Source organism: Miscanthus floridulus, unplaced genomic scaffold (assembly GCF_019320115.1).
Source record: "Miscanthus floridulus cultivar M001 unplaced genomic scaffold, ASM1932011v1 fs_677_1_2, whole genome shotgun sequence".
Lineage (NCBI taxonomy): Eukaryota > Viridiplantae > Streptophyta > Magnoliopsida > Poales > Poaceae > Miscanthus > Miscanthus floridulus.
In genome coordinates, this window is record NW_027097101.1 from 34,541 (window position 1) to 55,140 (window position 20,600).

Genomic DNA, 20,600 nt, shown 5'->3' on the forward strand with positions numbered 1-20,600 from the left:
AGATGGGAGGCCGCCGTGAGAGGGAGCGCCACCAGCGAGGGAGGAGTGCCGCCGTCGCCGGCGAGGAAGGAGCGCCACCGCCGCCGGCGAGGGAGGAGCTTCGCCGCGGCCGGGAGGGACGAGCGCCGTTGGCCGTCGGGGGGAGGGAGCGCCGTCGGGCGTCGGGTCACGAGAGAGACGAGGAGGGATTTTTCTTTTTTTATTAGCAGCGGTATCGCAGGGGTCGGGGTGGGCAGACGGACGAACCAAAACAAATATCGCAAGAGTCGATGCATGATTATGGTTTCCTTCCATGCATGTGGCCTCAGGTGATCGATTTGTTTGCTTCAAAGCAGGCGAGGATCCTTTGAAGAACATGAACGTACCTCCCTTCCAGAGCAGCATGATTTCAATGCATGATTATTGTTTCCTTCCATGCATGTGGCCTCATGTGATCGATTTGTTTCCTTCAAAGCAGGCGGAGATCCTTTGAAGAACATCAACGTACCTCCCTTCCAGAGCAGCATAATTTCGATGCATGATTATTGTTTCCTTCTATGCATGTGGCCTCAGGTGATCGATTTGTTTCCTTCAGAGCAGACAGGTATCATAGGCTTGGACAGACGGACGAACCAAAACAAATATCGCAAAAAAAAAATCCATGTTTTGTTCTTATTAGTTGTAGGAGTTTAACAACCCCGTGGTCAAACTACGTTTCCCATTCGTTCGATCTGGTGCACCGCTCGATTATTCTTCCAGCATGTACCTATTCGAGGAGCAGTTTATATTCCATAATAAATAATATACATGTAGATTTCCAAATTCCCCATGCCTCTCTCTATCTGGTCAACTAGCGAACAGACGACGACTTCCAATGCCACATGTCACGTAATTGAAGTGCTCGCCTAGCTAGGGTCTCCGTGGAAATCAAACGTACAAATCAGTTGTGTCCGTGTGTCCATCGTCAATGGCAAGTTGGCGACTGCAAGGCTACCTGGGTTCATGCATCCTCCCAAACCAATGCAACTCCACTGCCACGGTGACAAGTTGGGGCCGGACTTGTTGACACGAGCCACGGGATGACGGGACAATCAATCCAACGGGAAACGAGCTCTGATCGATCAACTCAAAAGTCAAAACTCAACAGATCTGCGCGCGGACCGCCCGGCAGCCAAGCAAGCCGCCTCGGACAGTTCACGGTTGGACGACGCTCGTCGGTACACGCGACGGAATGGATGCGGCATGCGTCTCGATTGTGTCTCCGGCGGCCGTTCAGCCGACGGCGCGTGGCGCGCGTGCAACTGCCGCCGAGTCTGGTCTCAAGAGTGGCTGGCAGGAGACGATGACGCCTGCCGTGGCATGAGGTTCAGAATCGAACAATCGTGGACCGTGGTTTATTTTTTTCAGAAAAAAAAAAAGAACCTGAGAGCGGCTGTTGCACAACGAACTCGTATCATAAATATCCACGCGTTCGTGACGCCCGCCGCCTCCCGCGCCGCACCATGGCCAAGCTGTCCTCGTCCACGCGCCGGCCTCACCAATTTCGATGCATTAACCTCAGACAAGAACATCGAGCCGCGCACCGGCTTTGGAGGGAAGGAGGCAAGCGACCGAGCTAGAGGATCGGCTCTCGATACGAGCCGCATCTCCCTTCCCCCACGGCTCCACCCTTGTTCCAGCTTTTTTCTACAACACGACTTCATGCGTATTTCATTAGGAAGAAGAGTGCCGAAAGAACGGCTTACACAACACAACTACGGGCGGACCCATAGTGCCAGTTACTGAACAACAGATAAAGTGGTTAGGAACCTAAGCGACAAACGGAACAGAAAGAACGGCGAAAGGGGAGACCCGTCCACCACAACCCTATTTGACTGGACCTGCAAAGGAGAAATACAACATCGCTGGGCTGCCAACACAAGAGGTGAAGCCGTGGTGGCAAAGCATCCACCAAGACGAGAACGGCGGCAAAGCATCCGCAAGAAGGGGCATCACGCACACGTCGGAGCCCAAGTGACGTCGGCGGCAAAGCATCGGCCCGAACAACAATGACGCCAAAGCATCCGTCAAAGAAGCAGCGGCAAAGTATCCGCTGCGAAGAATCAAACGACTGTGGCAACACCCGGCGAGCTGGACAGATCCATGCGAAGAGTAGCTTGAAGTACACACAGGCACAACACAAGAAGAGCAACTCCGGCGAGAGCAACGGGAGATGGGCTGCAGCAGTGCTCCAGCGATGCCTTCAGGAAGGAAATTGACGTCCTCAAACGCCAATCAATGCTGGAAGAAGCACACAAGTAGGACTTTCGACCCCGGCCTGGCTCCGACGAACCGAAACTTCGACGAGGCCTCCAAGGAGGTAGATGGCACATGCTGCGCCACCGCTGCCGGCCCGGAGGAAACGGGCAAGGTTTTCACCTAGTTTCTGCGAGTCCACAGACGCAGGCCACTCGTGGCACTCGTAGTGACAGCACCGACGGCAAAAAGCCAAAGCCGCCAGCACACCACCGCAGCACTTGCCAGCAGCCCACCAGCCGCCGGCAACTCGACCGTCAGAGGAGGGCATATCCGTCCCCGCCCACCACCGTCGTAGCCCTGGACGCCACCAGAGAGGGGAGGCCACCGGCCAGCCGCCATCGTCGTGGCTCAGCAGTGGAGCACTGGCCCCAGCCACAGCAGGTCAGCCACCAGGCAACCACGGGTCGCCCAGCGCCAGGCCGGCCGCACCACGCACGCCCCGCACGGAGGAGAGGCAACGCCGCGCAAAGAATAAGCGGACCCGCCTCAAAAACCGCAAGGAGGCGCAGATCCAGCCAGGAACCACGACAAATACTAGATCCGCAACAGAGCTTGAGAGATCCAGCCATGGAGAGGTTCCAAAACCGCCTCGAGCTCGCCGGAGTTGATAGAGAAGAGGAGGTGTGGTGGGGGTGCGATGGCCGGATGGGAAGCCAGTGGGGTGGGGGTCCGACGAGCCCCCCCCCCCCCCCCCCTCCGAGTCGCCGATTGGGGAGAGCTCGGGGGTGGGGGTTGATTTTGGGTCCACTCCCAAGCTCATGCGCAAGCCTCACCCTTGTTCCTGCACTCAGCTACCTCTGCCGTAGCCGTACCTGCAGATGCTATTGGAGACAATGTGCCCGGAGACGCTATGGCCGTGTATGAACCTCAATTTTTTCGCCGGTCACGGCGTGGACTCTGTAGCTACAGCTACCTAGATGGAGCCTAAGCTAGGTTGATGGCCAGTTGGCTACCTGCATCAACTCATTCCAGTGTGTTTTAGTGGGAAAATTAGTTTTTTTTTTAATCTCAGGCCACCTTAACAAATATGCAATAAAGTAGATAAGAGCAGCCGAACAAAACCTGCTTGTTATTTATGCGATAATTCCAACGTGGGTTCCCTACCCTCATGTACTGAATTTTCTAGCCGCAGTGGATGGAGTCATGGAGCCGCTGGCGAAGCCACCCGGCAATCGCATACGACCGTGCTGGTCGACAGAGTGCCAAGATCTTTTTTTTTTCTGTATGAACGAGAAATACTATATTTTTCTACACATACATTTCTGCATAAACAAGAATTACCCGTGCTCCTAAAATTTTCTCGCTTTGTCACTGCATATGGAGCCGCGTGCATTGCCGTAAGTGGTGTATTGCTCTCATCGCCATCACTCTTTGTATTGTATTGCTCTGGACGCACCGACAGGCCGCCACTAGATATTGTATTGCTCATGACATACAGCCTGTTCGGTTGGCTGGTTCGTATCGTTGCTGGTTTGTAAAAAAGTACTGCTGGCTAGTTTGTGTGAGAGAAAAATACTGTTCCGGCTAAAAATTTACGATTGTTTACGACAAGCCACAGCCAAACGAACATGTTGTACAGCCTGTTCGCTTGCTCGTAAATGATCGTAAATTTCCAGCCAAAAATAGTGTTTTTCTCTCACACCAAACCAGCCAGCAGTAAATAATCCACGATCATTTACGGCCTCCCGAACAGGCTGATAGACTGTGACACGACACATTGCTTTAATGACTCAGAAAAGTTTCTCGATGAATTTGGAGCTAGGAACCCAACCAAAACGATGTATCCAAAGAATGCCTTGGTTGGACTCTGTATAAGGTTATCATCACCGATTATTTAGCTCATGGTTGTCTGTTGACTCCAAACCGAACTTTGATTTCAAGTAAAAAAAACTATTTTGAGCTCAACACGACTTGACTTATCCTTAGATCTTCCATATTCCTAAGCATTAAAATATCACAAGAAATCAAGATCATTTTGATGTAGACTAGGCCCGATCTTCCGAAAGCCCGATCTTTCGAAAGATATAATAGCGTTGATTGGTGGAGACTCGACGTTCACGATCTAGGCTTCGAACCAAGACTAATTCGGACCCCCGCAACCGTTACACCACTGCTCCGTTGATTATCAACCACGCGAACACGATTGACCTCGCCGAAAATGCTTTCCTGCAAGCGAATCGAGAACACAAGCAAGAATGGGATGAACGTAATCTAAAATTACAAATAAATATGAGGCTTATGATAACAAGAAGGAGTTATTCGAAAGGACTAATTGCCACAGGCGAAAAAGATCAAGAACTGAGGTCCTGGTTCACAACAATCAGCCTTGGCGGCATAGTTACAGCAAAACGATGTCTGTTTCACGAGGAAATTAAGAACTAAACAAAACCCAAACACTAAGAAGAGCGATGACTGCTATTTATAGAGTCTTGGGCGTCACCCCTGGACGCGCCCCCTAATAGGCCCAAACACGATATATGGTCCAATGGACCAAAAGACGGTGTCGTAGCACCCTGGTAGATTCTGGATGCTGACTTGTTCCGATGATTCCCGTTGATTCCGAAGGTATTTTGACGTGAGACCACTTGTACTGGCTTCCTTATTAAATTAGTTTTCCAACCATATGTGGATCATCGAAAATGGAGTTCGGATGCGTCCTGGGTGACCAGTTTAAGACAGACTGGTCCTAGAACCTGAGATGGGCTCCAACTTCAGTTGGACTGGGCCTCCACCATGAGAAAGATGAATTGGACACCCATGCTGGTCCTCCTCCACTCCTTGGCTTGTATGTGATAAAGAAGTGATGTCCTCATCATCCTCCCTTTCTTAAATTGAAGTCATCCTCGACTGAAGTAGATCGTCTCCTCCATTGGATGACAACAACGATGGCTCCGGAAGAAGACGTTCATCTTGACGCCCAATCCTTCGCAAAGGCGGCTGCCATGGTGGCTTCCCTGCTGAGAATTTATCCTCCTCCTACAAAAGGTTAGTACCAACAAGAGACATAGCACTAGAAGCAGGACCAAGTGGACATATAGACGATGTACAAGTTAAAGCATAACAAGGTTCATCATGATTAACAAGAACAGATTTAAGAGCAAATAAAACTTCTTTCATGTTACTTGATGGTTCATTTGTTGGTTTGCTAAAGTCTTTATCATGGCCTTTCTTTTTTTCAACAAATTTCTTTTCATATTGCACAATTTCAGTAGGAGTTAAAGGAAGTAAAACAATGGTCTTTCCCTTAAATATAAAAGTATATCTATTTTGCCTAACATGATATAGAACATTATTATCATATTGCCAAGGACGGCCTAACAAAAGTAAACAAGCTTGTATAGGCACGACATCAAAATCAGCATAATCATGGTATGATCCGATAGAAAAATGCACACGAGCAGATTGTGTTACCTTTGCCTTACCACTATTGTTGAACCACGAAACATGGTATGAATGTGGAAGAGCACGTGTAGATAAACCAAGGGTCTTAACAAGCTTAGAACTTACCAAGTTATTGCTGCTCCCTCCATCAATTATAGCACGAACACGGAAATTATTGACAATGAGGAACATTTAAAATAAATTATGGCGTTGTAGCTTGTCTACTGGCTCAACTTGTGTACTCAAAATACGCTGAACAAGGATTGATTTATAGTTTACAGTGCATGTCATACTATCAATTACCTCATCAAGATCTTCAGCACTATCCATAAATTTATCTGCATAAAGATCAGTTGCAAGTGCAAATTCATTCTCTTCATCACTAGCACTAGCATACCCACCATCATCAGTAGCAATATATGCGCGTTTGCTAGGGTATTCTTTAAAAATATGTCACATGCCCTTGCAGCAGTGGCAAATAATTTTAGAAGAGCTGCTAGAGTAAGGTGTGATAGAAGAACTCTTCTTTACAGGCGCTGGTGGTGTCTGCACATTAGAAAATTTATTCACCTCGGTTAGACGTGAAGGACTGGACGGAGTCGTGAAACGTCTAGGTTGTCGTCCCTATACTTCCCTTTCAGCTTTAAGAGCATAATGATATAATTGAGAAAATCTAGTCTATTTTTTATAGTCAAGAACAACCTGTATTTTACGACGCAAACCTCCAAAAAATCTAGAACACTTATCCATTTCATCCTCTTGTATGTTACTACATGCTAGACCAATTAAAAGCTCATGATAATATTCCTCAACAGTCTTACTACCTTGATTTAAACGTTGCAGTTTTAATCGCAGATCACGCTGATAGTATGGAGGAACAAATCTCGATTTCATTCGTCATTTAAGTACAGTCCAGGTTTGAGGTATTTGAGCATTAGCATTAGCATTAACATTATTGCAAATATCATTCCACCAGAAAAGAGTAAAACTAGTAAACTCACTAATAGCAAGTTTAACTCTATATTCTTCAGGCACTTGATTGGAGCTAAATTTTTTATCTACAACCATCTCCCATTCTAAATATGCTTCAGGATAAGCAGAACCAGAAAAAAGAAGGTATCTTAAACTTGGTTTTAGAGAAAGGATCATTATTACCTTGGTTATTACCTCCCATACCGCGTCGGTTAAAGTTCAACCAATTACGGTTACGTACATCCTCAGCACGTCGTTGAGCTTCGGCTTCAGTCTCCACGTCGCCATCATCCTCCTCAGAGAGATCATCATCATCATCATCAGGACGTGGTCTAGGATGTCGTTGTTCAACATCTTCAATTCTCTTGGCTAAGTTGGTGATTTATTGAAGGATCTCATTGAACTTGTCATTAAAAACGGCACGAAGCTCATTCTTAGAAACATAGTCATTAAAATCTGTAGGTGTGTCCCCGTTTACTTTGCCGTTGCCTTCCGCTTTTCCTGACATATTTAGTAGAAAGAAGAAGACAACATAAATAGTATTTTTCCTACCAACTACTTAGGTTGTGGACAAGGAAAAATAAGACACTTAACTCTCAAGCGTCTTACCACGATCTTATAAGTGTTCTTACCAAAGCAATAGGCGGTGCAATCGGTCGGTGACTGTGATACCGTTGTAACTTGAGTGTAACAGTTGCAAGTCGAACCTGTACTTGGTTAGAAGAAAGTGGAGCTTGGATAGTCACAATATAGTAGCAAGTAATAGCAAAATTTGCAACTGAATAGCAAAGCTGAATAAGTATCCCAAGTACTTGTCTTAGTTGCTGGCATACTCACATTCCAAGTACTAGATGTATCAAGTGATGTGAACAGCAGGAATATGATTAGGAACAAGGCAGAAATCCGCACACGCAAACACAGCTCAAATGACACTCTCTATGTGCTCCTCTAGATATTATTCTACTTTTGTTCCTCTCTTTTTTCTCTATTTTTAGGTGTCGTTGTTTTTTTGTGATTCTTTGACTTTTTATTTTTTTTGATATTTTTTCTTCACTTAGGAGCACAAAAGAAGTAACCATAGAAAATATGAGCTTAAACAAGTGAAAGGCATGGCATGTGAAATTTTTAGAAGACGTGCTCAAAATCGACAAAAACCTTATGGCCACGAAAAGAGAATCTTGTGATCAGTTTTTGACCAAAATAAAAATCTCCGACCCCACTAAGGTGGGGGGTGGACGGATCCAAAAAAAATTTTTGATCGATTTTGATATATGGAACGTCGAAATCCGAGTTCGTATGCGAAAACTAAACCAGTTTTACGAACTGACTCCGAATTAGAGGACAAAATAGGAACAATGCGCGCAAAATTGGTAACGGCAGCAAGAATTTGATGGAAACAGTGAAGACAAGTATAACAAATTAGATACGCGTGGACTAGGGTTTGATGGATATAAAGGAAACACAGCAAGACTTGACGGTGTTCACGGATTATGATGAAAAACAAAAGGAAAAACACAAACTGGACTAAAAATGATCTAAAACCAGCAACCCGAGCTTGACCTAGGGCACAAACTCAACCACGCGACATAGAGACAAAATTGCACGGCACAACGAGGCTATAGGACAGGGAATATGTGGCGATGTATATTTTTTGACTTTTTATGGACTATAGGTAATGCAAAAACAGTAACAATATAAAAGGAAAAACAAAGTTATACCTAACGGACAACAAGGTCTCTTATACCACTTGATGTAGACTAGGCCTGATCTTTCAAAAGGTATAATAGCATCGATTGGTGGAGACTCGATGTTCACGATCTAGGCTTCGAACCAAGACTGATTCGGACCCCCGCAACCGTTACACCACTGCTACATTGGTTATCAACCACGCGAACACGATTGACCTCGTCGAGAAGGCTTTCCTACAAGCGAATCGAGAACACAAGTTAGAACGGGATGAACGCAATCTGAAATTATAAATAAATATGAGGCTTATGATAACCAGGAGTTAAGTCTTTATTCGAAAGGACTAATCGCCACAGGCGAACAAGATCAAGAACTGAGGCCCTGGTTCACAGCAAGCAGCCTTGGCGGCACAGTTGCAGCAAAACGATGTCTGTTTCACGAGAAAATTAAGAACTAAACAAAACTCAAACCCTAAGAAGAGCGACGGCTGCTATTTATAGTGTCTTGGGCGTCACCCCTCTGGACGCGCCTCCTAATGGGCCCAAACACGATACACGGTCCAACGGACCAAAAGACGGTGTCGTAGCACCCTGGCAAATTCTGGATGCTGACTTGTTCCGACGATTCTCATTGATTCCGAAGGTATTTTGACTTGAGACCACTTGGACTGGCTTCCTTATCAAATTAGCTTTCCAACCATATGTGGATCATCGAAAATGGAGTTCGGATACGTGCTGGGTGACCAGTTTAAGGGAGACTGGTCCTGTAACCCGAGATGGGCTCCAACTTCAGTTGGACTGAGCCTCCACCATGAGAAAGATGAATTGAAGGTCCATGGTTCTCCTCTCCTTGGCTTGTATGTGATAAAGAAGTGGTGTCCTCATCGCATTCTATCCTTATGATTCAACTCACGAAATAAGCAATGTGCACGAAGCCGAGTACCCGATCCATGTAAACGGAGGCGAAGTATCACTTGCTTGTTTTGTATCTACGGCAGTCGTGTCTTATCGACTAACTATTAGGAAATAATGGATCAATGCTGACCTCAACTGTAATAGAACAATGTCAGTTATGCGCATGATTAGGGGCGCAAGCATCGGCGTCGGAATCTGTTCAGCCACAATGCGAATCACCCTGCTCTGCCATATTCATCCATCCAGGCTGAAAATCTGACTGGGTTGGCCACTCAACCACCCTGAGCCGTACAAGCTGAGCTGCAGACGCCTTTTCTTTGTTCTCTCATTTTCCTGTAAATGTGTTATGATTGTAATAGTTTTCATTCTAGGAGGAGTACAGATAGTGTCCTGTTGTGTTTGTTGCCTTCCTTCCATGGACAAATTAGGAATCTCTCGCTAGCTATGGATGTGTATGTGTTGCTGTCAGCATGATTAGTAGAGATGGTACTAATCGGTGGTACCTCAAAAGGAAGAAAAAAAAATTGGCCCCTTCCCGTACGATTAGCTACTTGCCTACTTCCCGTACGATCCTTTGTAATTTTCTATATCGAATTTCATCCGTGGTCATTCCTATTTGTTGTTTTATCTATCTTTTCAATTAAATTTGGTTCCAGCTTGGTTTTTTCCTTGTCTTTTCTTTTCCAAAACTAATAGTATGAACCTTAGAGTATCTCCAAGAGACTATTTGGTCCCGTTTGCTGGTCTGAAACTTAGCTGAAATTGGCTGAAAAATATTGTTTCTGCTAAATTGTTGTGAGAGAAAAACACTGTTTCAGCTGAAAAAAGAAGCCGAACAAACCGAATATGGGGTAAGCCGAACATGGCCATCATTCCTAAATGCTAGGAAAAGAGATTTTGGTGAAAAACTACCATTCAACAACTTTTCTAAATGGTCATCTAAATATAGCTATCTTCTATTTCGGATTCTTCGCTAGTCAAAAATAGAAGACGAGAATAACTCTATAGAGTGTGCATGAGATATACAAAAACTATTGGAGAGTGAAAAAATATAGAAATATATTTTTATGTAAATAGCTCTTCAAATGATAATTTAGAGAGTGAGATTTAGAAAAACTCTGGGCGATGCTCTAGTTGACCTCACTATGCTGTGAAAACCAAAGTGTAAACGTATAAGGCTACAATGTTGGATAAATTGACCTTGCAAAAAGCAAATAAATGTCCATTGTTGAACACCGGTATTGTTGATTAAGCCCGGATGTTGAACTGGTTATGTTCTTGCGTTTTGCAGGCCAGGAAAAATATCACAAGTTGTCAAGATCATATATTTTTGCCACCGTGCCTTGGAAGGCCTCATATACCTTTTAAAAAAGTTTGAATTATTGATAGTACTTATTTGTATGGGAGAAAAATAAGGCACTCTAGTAACTGGACCAAAACAGATTTGAATCTGGCATGACACATTCTGAGACATTTTTTTAGCTGCGCGTTAGTCCTCCTAGCAAGACCGGTATTATCTTCTTTTTAACATCTATTGGGTTTAAAAGTGAAATGCACCGTAGATTCTTAAACTTTTTTTTTTTCATATTATCGTCTAGACCCATGAGCTCTTGAAGTGACCATATGGGCCCTTCGGCTTTTCAAGTGGGTTAAGGTGCATTTAGAGTGAACTCTTCATCTGAAGCCCACAATTTGGATTCCTTTGAAGTGTGAATTCATCAGCTACATGAACAGATCTAGATTGGACTTATGCTCATTTGGGATAGCGCCATACAAGAGTTCAGGAATAATAGGTGACCACCGTTTTCATCCTTGTAATCGGCGGTCGACGACTAGGGTATGCTGATGGGCATGAGAAAAGGGAAGAGCTCCCAAACTTCATGCATGTTCGCTAGTTGGTTTCTGGGCTGGCAGGTGCTGGTTTGTTGTGAGAGAAAAACACTGTTAGCTGACTGGTTTGGGCTGGCTGAAACCAACCAGCGAACATGCTAGATGGAAAGTAACTACTGAGTAATGAGCACTGACTGACTTGTGCGCATCCTCATCTCACTGCTGGTGGTTATTTATAGCCAAAAGTGTCATTAGTACCAATGGTAATGCCATTTGTCTGCTTAGAGTAAACCTGGTTTAATTATCACTCGACGCTTGTTAACATATTCCTGTCAAGAATGATGGTACAGCCGAGGTAAATCTTTGCCATTCAATTGAATGGCGACAAAAGTTCATCACTCATCAGTGGCCTAATGCATCCAAGACTAATCTCACGCCATGTTTAGTTGGACGAAATTTAGCTACGTAGCATTTTTGTTTTTATTTGGCAATTAGTATTTAATCATGGACTAATTAGGCTCAAAACGTTCGTCTCGCGATTTCCAACCAAACTGTGCAATTAGTTTTTTTTCGTCTATATTTAATGCTCCATACACGTATCGCAAGATTCAATGTGATGACTACTATAATACTTTTTAAGAAAACTTTTTAGAACTAAACAAGCCCTCGTTGCATTTGCTGTTGATCATATAGGCAGTGTCGGAGCTATGGAACCCGCCTCAACCTAGGGCCACTTTGGATGTCAAAATTTTTGGCAAAACGTTACTATAGTGTTTTCGTTGTTATTTGGCAATTAGTGTCCAATCATAATCTAATTAGGCTTAAAAAATTCGTCTCGTGAATTTGTCTAAACTGTGTAATTAATTTTATTTTTTATTTATATTTAATGCTTAATGCATGTGTCCAAAGATTCGATATGACAGAGAATCTTGAAAAATTTGACATTTTAGGGTGCAACTAAACAGGGCCCTGTATGCCCATGATGCAAATGCTTCACCCAAAACACTGTCACTTGTCTATAAACAGAGACAGGGTAGTCCTGCATGTCTGCAAGACTGCAACAATAGATCATGGAGCGCCAGACCTGAAACAGTGGGCCACAAGCTCTGAATGCTCCGAATTCACCGAGAAGATGCACACCCTCAGCTAGTCAGCTTGGATCAGTTTTACTATTTTTTTTCGTGAAATGCCTTTATCAATAATGTGCACCATGGCATGGCATGCAACTTCGGGTCCAGGATTCCTTGGCCTTATTTAGTTCTAAAAAATTTTCCAAAAAAGTGTTATAGTAGCCATTACATCAAATCTTGCGATATGTGCATGGAGCATTAAATGTAGACGAAAAAAAACTAATTACATAGTTTGGTTGAAAATCGTGAGACGAATGTTTTGAGCCTAATTAGTCCATGATTAAATACTAATTGCCAAATAAAAACAAAAATGTTACGGTAGCCAAATTCCCAAATTTCACCCCAAATTTCCAAATTTCACCCCACTAAACACAGCCCTTGCATTTCTTGAGACTTTCATTCTGTTGTCGTAATACAACTCAGCTTTTCAGCTATACCTTAGTAGGAGGGGCTAGCGACTGTTGTGGCGGCCAATACCCTGTTGTGGCCGGCTACCCAGACCCTGTTTAGTTGCACTTCATTTTGTAAAATTTTTCAAGATTCCCCGTCACATCGAATCTTTGGACGCATGCATGAAGCATTAAATATAAAAAAATAAAACTAATTATACAGTTTAGACGAAATTCATGAGACGAATCTTTTAAGCCTAATTAGACTATGATTGGACACTAATTGTCAAATAACAACGAAAGTGTTATAGTACCATTTACTAAAAAATTTCGCCAACTAAACAAGGCCCTAGTGATTTGGAAAATATAGGGCCAGAGTGTCAGAGTAATATGGTGAATTTTTTTAACAACATCAAATAGTGACTAATTTACCAAAGCTACAGTCGTTCTGTTTGGTGCTCGCTCAGATTACATATATACGAATACCAACATAATTTTACAGCTGAGGAAGATAAACCCTTTGTTTAGGATCGCTGTCGAGGCCTAACCATTCAGCCAATGATGTGTTACAGGATCAGTTTTGCAGAGTATGGTTTTATATGACACAAAGTTAGCCTTAGATGAATGCATATGAGAAGTTTTTTCTTTAAACCTATATTTTTTAATATAACATTATACCGAGAGCATGAATTGATAAAATTAAAGTTCGAAAAACAATGTATAATAAGTCAAGGCACCGCAAATGCTAACATCCTACTATTTTATAATGCAAAAACAACTTCTGTGACAAGTATCGATGATGGTCTATCCAATGGTGGAATGTTGGTTTCATGTATGTGCCTTTACTTAAAACTTTTCTCATGAGTTGGAATTGACTTCAGCTCTGGTTCTATTGATGGCCTAATTAGTGTAAAGATGGATCGTCAAGAGCCGACAGTATGGAACAAGCCACAAAGGATGACTACTTCTGGCTACAAACTGGAGGGGGCCTTTCTTTTTTTGTTTGTTTGTTCTAGTTCATCTTGTATGCAATAGTGATGCATTGTACCTTGGGATATATGCTGGTGTTGGTAATGGTAGCTATATTCTTGTATTAAGTTTTATATGTGATGCATCAAAATCACACTGTCTGATGAAGCCGAAATTTCATCCATTATCTATAAAAAAAGTAAGGCCAAGTAAAAATGTTGTTTTGAAAGAGAATGAATTGAAGCATGGTTTTGCTATAATTTTTTTAGTAGACAAAATGGAAATGTTGTACCTAAGAACTTGGTCATCTTTGTTGATGCAACTAATTTAGTTTTCGAGAAAGATCAGAGAGAACACTATTAATTATATAGAAGGAAAATGTCTAGTTAACCCTTCTAGCCATATTGGCATCTGCTTACTTCACCCATTACCTAGAAAACCAAGTAGTTTATCCTAAGTATTGAAAATTATCTAAATAATCCCATGGGGTGGTTTAGAAGGCGGTCAATATTGTTTAAATGTTGAGGCACATCGGGAAGTTGAGAAAAACGCAAGAGATCATAGGCTACTTGCAGTGGTGAGAGGAGAGAGAAAGAGGTGAAGAGAAGCGGGGAACATGGGTAAAAATGAAATAAAAGAACCTACATGCAAGCATGGCCCAACATGGCACGCTATTATGGCCAAAAATAGCCCTACAAAACTATCAGCACGATTTGAAAGTTATTAGATACTTAAGGGTTACAATACTAGGTTTTATAGTTAAGTGGTTTATGTAGCTAACTCTTGATAAGTTGGGGGGCAGGGGGTTATGTAGATTTTTTCATGTTTCTCTTGACTCACAACCATGGCATCAATCAAGTAATATGCCACGCCAGTAGAACCGCCTTCAAAACCTAATATTGAGTTTACCTGGACGATTTTAAATAATTTAATGCGTAAAACATCTGGTTCTATAGATGAACGCAAATAATTAGGGGTTAAGTAGTCTGTTCCTTACTCAAAACAAGAACTATAATCCTAGGCCACCAAACACATCACAAACTAGAGATCTTACGCACACAAAACAACAAAATGCAAGGTGTGTTTTGGCGTCCACACGTGAAAAGGATGCAATTCTAGCACTCATGTCTGTATTATCCTACAAATAATACAACTCTCCATTTTTTAATTGATTTCCAAGATAGGCTTACTAATATGCATGCAGGCCCCACATGCTAGCATCATTCCTTGCCCTTTGCATGCATCTATGGAGGCCCTCTCTTTTCAATGGTAGCTAAATCCACCTATCCTCCTCCTCATATGATCCCCTCCCTCCCACTAGTATCCATAACCCTGACTTTTGTAATGACACTGTTGAGCCAAAAATCAAGAGCCATGATGACTGCTCTCGTGTGCTACTGTCCATATTCCATCAAAGATAAGGAAGCAAAACATGCAACATCAGCAAAATCACCTTCTTTGAGTGGGTAACTTGTTTAGTTTTGATTTGAACTAGGCAGCGTGCCCGTGCGTTGCTACGAGACAACTAATTTTTTTTACTAAAAACATACGGATCGTATGATAAGATAATAATACTGTTAAATTAAATACCGACGTTAAAGTGATATTTAATTCAAAAAGCAAAGTTCATGAAATTAACACAGTCACGGAGAGCGCGGCGTCGCAGGCTCACAAACTTCTACTGTATAGACTTTTTAGTGATATGGCTAAGATAATATTTTATATCGGCAGAAAGAATTCTCCGATATCCATTTCTTTTATGCGTCAATAAATCCATGAATAAGTTCCACTGTATCTCCATATAATCCTGTACGCACAGGTTCGAGTATATATGTAAATATTAGTGCCTGTCACATGGATAATACTGCGTGTCTTAGAAAATCTCTCATAAAATTTTAAAACAAAGTATGTTATACTCACTATATAAATATGTGTGGCTTTAGGACTATTCCACACAGACATATATTGTAGAATAAGGTATCCACTTGAGTGTTTGTTCCATGATGTTGAATTAGGTGTTGTTCCATGATGTTGAATTAGGTGTTGCAATTTTTAATTTTGCATATTTTTTAGGTCAAGGCAACCAATGGTGACACTTTTCTTAGTGGTGCATAATTTTATGGTGCACCTCTTGACTATCTGAGTAAGGACAAGTTAGCACAATAAAGGCTCAGAAAAGCTGCTGAAAAGACCAAGGTTGAGTTTTTCTCCACTATGCATACTAAAACCTATGTCCCTATTTTATCATTGCCGATGCTTTTGATGCAAAGCAATTCAATATTACCATGATCAGATATAAGTTTGAGTCTCTTGTGAGCAATCTCATAGAGGAACTCTCATTCTTTATGTGATCTGCCTCAAGGATATTGGCAGGACGATAGACCCATATTGGAATGTCGTACCAAAAAATATCCACGTTTTGTCCACGATTTATTTCCCATGAATACATGTGAGTACTATGATAACACTAACTACACCAAATGAAAGATTACAGAGAATTTGCATTGCCTCCAAAATGATTTATTTATTCAGTTCTTTGGACTCTACAGGTAGTTTTGAAATATCTGTTTGCATGTCTTACCTCGTATCATAATTTAAAATTTTATAGTTTAATTAGAATATTTAGGTGATTGTATATATATAATATTCAATACAAGAATAATCTATGCATGATCTTCTTGAAAGATTTCTACAGTGTAAAGACATCTTCATTTTTCATGCATGCCCATGCTAACGCTATGGTAAAAACAAAAGGACAATATATTAATTAAAAAATAAAAACAAAACTCATGCTCAAAGTTAAAGAGATAAATTATGGATGCTTGAATTTTATCATCCATTATCTATTGGCGTGCCTATAAAATAGACTGAATAAACAATTAAACATAGATAGAAAACTAAATTAATGAAAGGATCATTACAAGACATTAATCATCTCATAGCTTCAGACAATATCGTAAAGCTACTAAAAATTGTAACCGTGCCCTCACCAGAAATATTGTCCAGATAAATGGATTACAATGAAAGAAATGGATATCGAAGATTTTTTTCTACCAATATAAAACATTATCTTAGCCGCATCACGGAAAGGTCTATAAAGTAGAGTTTATGAGCCTGCAATGCCGCGCACTCCGTGACTGCGTTAAATTCATAAACTTTGCCTTTTGGATTAAATGTCACTTTAACGTTGTTATTTAATTTTTACAATATTGTTATCTTATCGTGCGATCCGTATGTTTTTAATATAAATTGTTAGTTATCCCGTAGCAACGCACGGGCACGCTACCTAGTATAAATATAAAGAATGAAAAAGACGACAAGAAAGATTGGCATTATGCCAACTCCTTTTGATTCTTTACAAACACATCTGAAAGTTAACATGTGGGTTGTGGGTTGCGGGCTGTGGGCATCAAATCAAAACAACAAAAAGAACATGGATTCAGCCATAAGTAGCATTTGCCCTTCTTTTTTTGAAAAAAAAGAAAGGTAATGCAGAGTTACAGGATTGTCAATCTTATCAGCATCATCAATTTTTGGCAATTTTAGAACTCAACTAAGACACCCATTGAAGTGCTACATCCCTAGCTCGTAACCCAATTAAGAGTAAGTTCTCGCAAGTTTAACTCCCCAACCATTATTAAACTGCATGAATGGCTCCGAAATGAAGACCACTATTTGAAAAAAGAGTAAATGATTATTATTTCCTTCCATGCATGATTGTTTCCTTCCACGCATGATTATTGTTTCCTTTCATGTATGATTATTGTTTTCTTCTATGCATGTGGCCTCAGGTGATCGATTTGTTTCCTTCAAAGCAGACGGGGATCACAGGGATGATAGTTTCTTTTTCTATCATGCGGGGTATCACACGGAGTGGACAGACGGACGAACCAAAATAAATGTCGCATCAAAAGATGTCCACGCTTTGTTCCTTTTTTTTTTAGTTGCAGGAGAAGTTGACCACATCCATCGGGTACAGTAACAGCCAAATACCCACACCCATCGCTCAACCGGTGATGGGCTTCCAAAAGGATGGACCTTAGCCCCATCCGTTCGGCCCAATTCGACAAAGCGCTGATATAACGACGCGATCCAACAAGAGCACGCGGGGCTACGCCTAGGGTTTCTCACTCTTTCGCCGCCGCCGTCACCAACTGCCGTACGAGGAGCAGGGAGGGAGGGAGCGCGATGGCGGAGAGGAAGCAGCGCCCTGGAGGGGCCAGGAAGGACGAGGTGGTCACCCGCGAGTACACCATCAACCTCCACAAGCGCCTCCACGGATGGTATAGTTGCCGACACCTCCGCACCCTTGCCTCTCCCGTCTCCCCCCGAAACCTGATCTCGCGACGCTTACTGCGACCGGATCTTCCTTGCAAGCTCATGGTGGTAGATTTTGGGGTGGGAACGAATCGATTGGGGGTGCCGGCATGTGCGAACTCGCATTTCCTTGTGATTGATCTCTACATATTGGGCTAGCACGTTGCAAATGTCTAGTTCTCTGATTGTTTCTGGAACAATTGCGACCTCCGGGTATAGTCCAGTGCCTGCCTTTCAACCTTGTGGCTGTGCACTCTACATACCCGGCACATTGGAATCTGCTCATCGTTACACGTGTTGCTCCTTTGAAATGCTACTATGTGTTACATTTGTGCAGGAAATTGCTCTAATTCAACGCCCCCAGTGGCTTGTCACGTTTTGTCCAGGTACCTCTGGTATTAGGACTTCTGTTTTCTGTTGTAAAAGTATGATACTGCTGTTTGTGTCCCCATGGAAGATGCGTTGCTGCCAGTTACATTCGTTGTGGTACCTGCCTGTTACATTCGTTGTGATACCTGTTGCATCTTGGTATATATATCCTACCTGCTGCATCTTGGTATATATATCCCAGATTGTTAGCAAGACAATTCGCTGGTCTGAAACTTAGCTGAAACTGGCTGAAAAATACTGTTTCGGCTGAATTGTTGTGAGAGAAAAACACTGTTCTGGCTGAAAAAAGAAGCCGAACAAGCCATTTTTAAGACAAGCGAACGGGGCCATAGCAGCAATTTGTGCCTTTTGTACCATACAAATAGCAACAATTTTTTATCTTTAATAAGATTCCAGTAGGGGGTAAAACCCCTCCTGTTTCATAAAAAAAAAATTGTGCCTTTTGTTCCATGATGAGGTGCTGGTGTATTGTCTTATTCTGTCAACGTGCTCAATACATAAGGTTTATCAGTTTTGTTCTGGATATCACAATTAGGCGAGCAAACTGCAAGCAAGCAAGATATTTTATATATTAATGAAATCACATGCCTGCTGGCACAAAGGTCAGATCTTGCACTGTTCTTTGTTTACCTACACATTTTATTCTGGTTGGCCTGTATATAGATGTTGAGCTAGTGTGCTGCAATTGGACTTGCGCTCTGATTATGTTGCAACCCCTTGTTTGAATGTGTAGTTTACTAGTTTCCGGGTATAGTCAGGTGCCTGTCTTTTAAAACATGTGGCTGTGCACAGTTACATGCCCGGCAGAGTGGAATCTGCTCATCGTTACATGTGTTGGCTCTTGACATGCTGCCATGTGTTCCATTTGGGCAGGAAATATCTCTAATTTGATGCTCACTTCGGTTGTTCCTTTTCTGGTACATTGTTTTGTTTTTGTGGGGTCTTCTGAATTTAGAATCATGCTTTGAAGCTGCATCCTGTGTTGTACAAGTGTGCTGCTGTCGTTTGTGCCCTACGTTCCTTGATTACACTGTCCTTTCAATTGTGTTTCATAAGCTGGATGGTTGCTTGCACATGCTTTTAGTAGAGCACAAGGGGCAGCACAGGACCATGGGATATCCTTTCACTTTCTGTGTTTCATTAGTCCTTTGTCTTGTTCAATTTTTGATGCTTTATCTCTGATATGATTTTTCATGTTCTCCGTCCTTGCACAATGTTTGTCCAGTCTGCATATATATGCTGATATGCCACTTGTTTCAAACCAATTATCAATAACTGGCAGCTCATCCTGATTTCCTGCAGCACCTTCAAGAAGAAAGCTCCCAATGCTGTCAAGGAAATCAGGAAGTTCGTGCAGAAGGCAATGGGCACAACGGACGTCAGGATCGATGTGAAGCTCAACAAGCACATCTGGAGCAGTGGTATCCGGAGTGTGCCGAGGCGCATCCGCGTCAGGATCGCACGCAAGAGGAATGATGAGGAAGACGCCAAGGAAGAGCTCTACTCTCTGGTCACCGTTGCTGAGATCCCCCCGGAAGGGCTGAAGGGCCTGAGTACCAAGCTTGTGGAGGACGACGAGTAGATCTGCCAGGGTTCTGATCTTCGTCAAATCAAATTTTTGGTGTTTTTAGGAGTTTGTAGCACAAAGTTCGATAGGCTTGTTCTCGGCTGGTTTTGAACTCTTCAAGATAGCTGGACTTGTGTATTGTGGTCTGTGGATACAAATCTTTTCTGCAGCCACAGCCATCAGTCATGCAACATGTCTGAATCTTGTTTCATTCCCATTTGAACTCGGTGAGTACGAATTATGTGTTGCCAAACACCTGAGGTTTTATTGGTATTCGTCGTGGGTGCAAATTGCAGCTATCGTCGGGATCGATCCTTGCCATTCAAAGGCTATATTACAACACACGACAGCTCCCTCGCCTGCGCCTGTGCTCGCCTAGCATCTTCCCCAACTCAGGTGTGTTCCCTAATTCTGACAAGTCTCTTCGGCCTCTCTTCTTTCTTCTCCAACTCCGGCGGTTTATGGGGGATGTAGGCAGGCTAGGCGGTGGGGATGGCGGCCGGTGGCTTCGGGGCCTGGCGTTGGTGGAGGCGGTCGGGCCAGATCAGGGCGGGGGGGTGTCGCGGCTGTTATCGCCGGAGTTGGAGAGGAAAGCGGCGGTGGGCGGCGGCAACATCGGGGTCATGCGCTTGCCTGACGGCAGGGTCAGGCTACTGAGATCGGGGCGTGGGGGTGTCGCGGCCGTTCTCGCCGGAGTTGGAGAGGAAAGCAGCGGCGGTGGCAGGGTCATGCGCTCGCCCGACAGCAGGGTCAGGCTACTGGATGAACGAAGAAGATG

The 20,600-nt window shown here is 43.0% G+C and overlaps 1 protein-coding gene across 1 annotated transcript; it reads left to right on the plus strand.

The window, feature by feature from the left end:
* Positions 1-17,645: 17,645 nt before the first annotated feature.
* Positions 17,646-20,075, plus strand: LOC136532651 (large ribosomal subunit protein eL31-like). Its single transcript, XM_066525250.1, has 2 exons — positions 17,646-17,831; positions 19,558-20,075. Exons 1-2 carry the CDS (start codon positions 17,737-17,739, stop codon positions 19,835-19,837), a joined length of 375 nt encoding a protein of 124 aa, XP_066381347.1. The 5' UTR covers positions 17,646-17,736; the 3' UTR covers positions 19,838-20,075.
* The last annotated feature ends 525 nt before the right edge of the window (positions 20,076-20,600 follow it).

Excerpts from the sequence above, each read along its gene's own strand:
- LOC136532651 (XM_066525250.1), top strand. The coding sequence starts at position 17,737 with ATGGCGGAGAGGAAGCAGCGCCCTGGAGGGGCCAGGAAGGACGAGGTG. Across the intron at positions 17,832-19,557 it reads CACAAGCGCCTCCACGGATG|CACCTTCAAGAAGAAAGCTC; the intron begins GTATAGTTGCCG and ends GATTTCCTGCAG.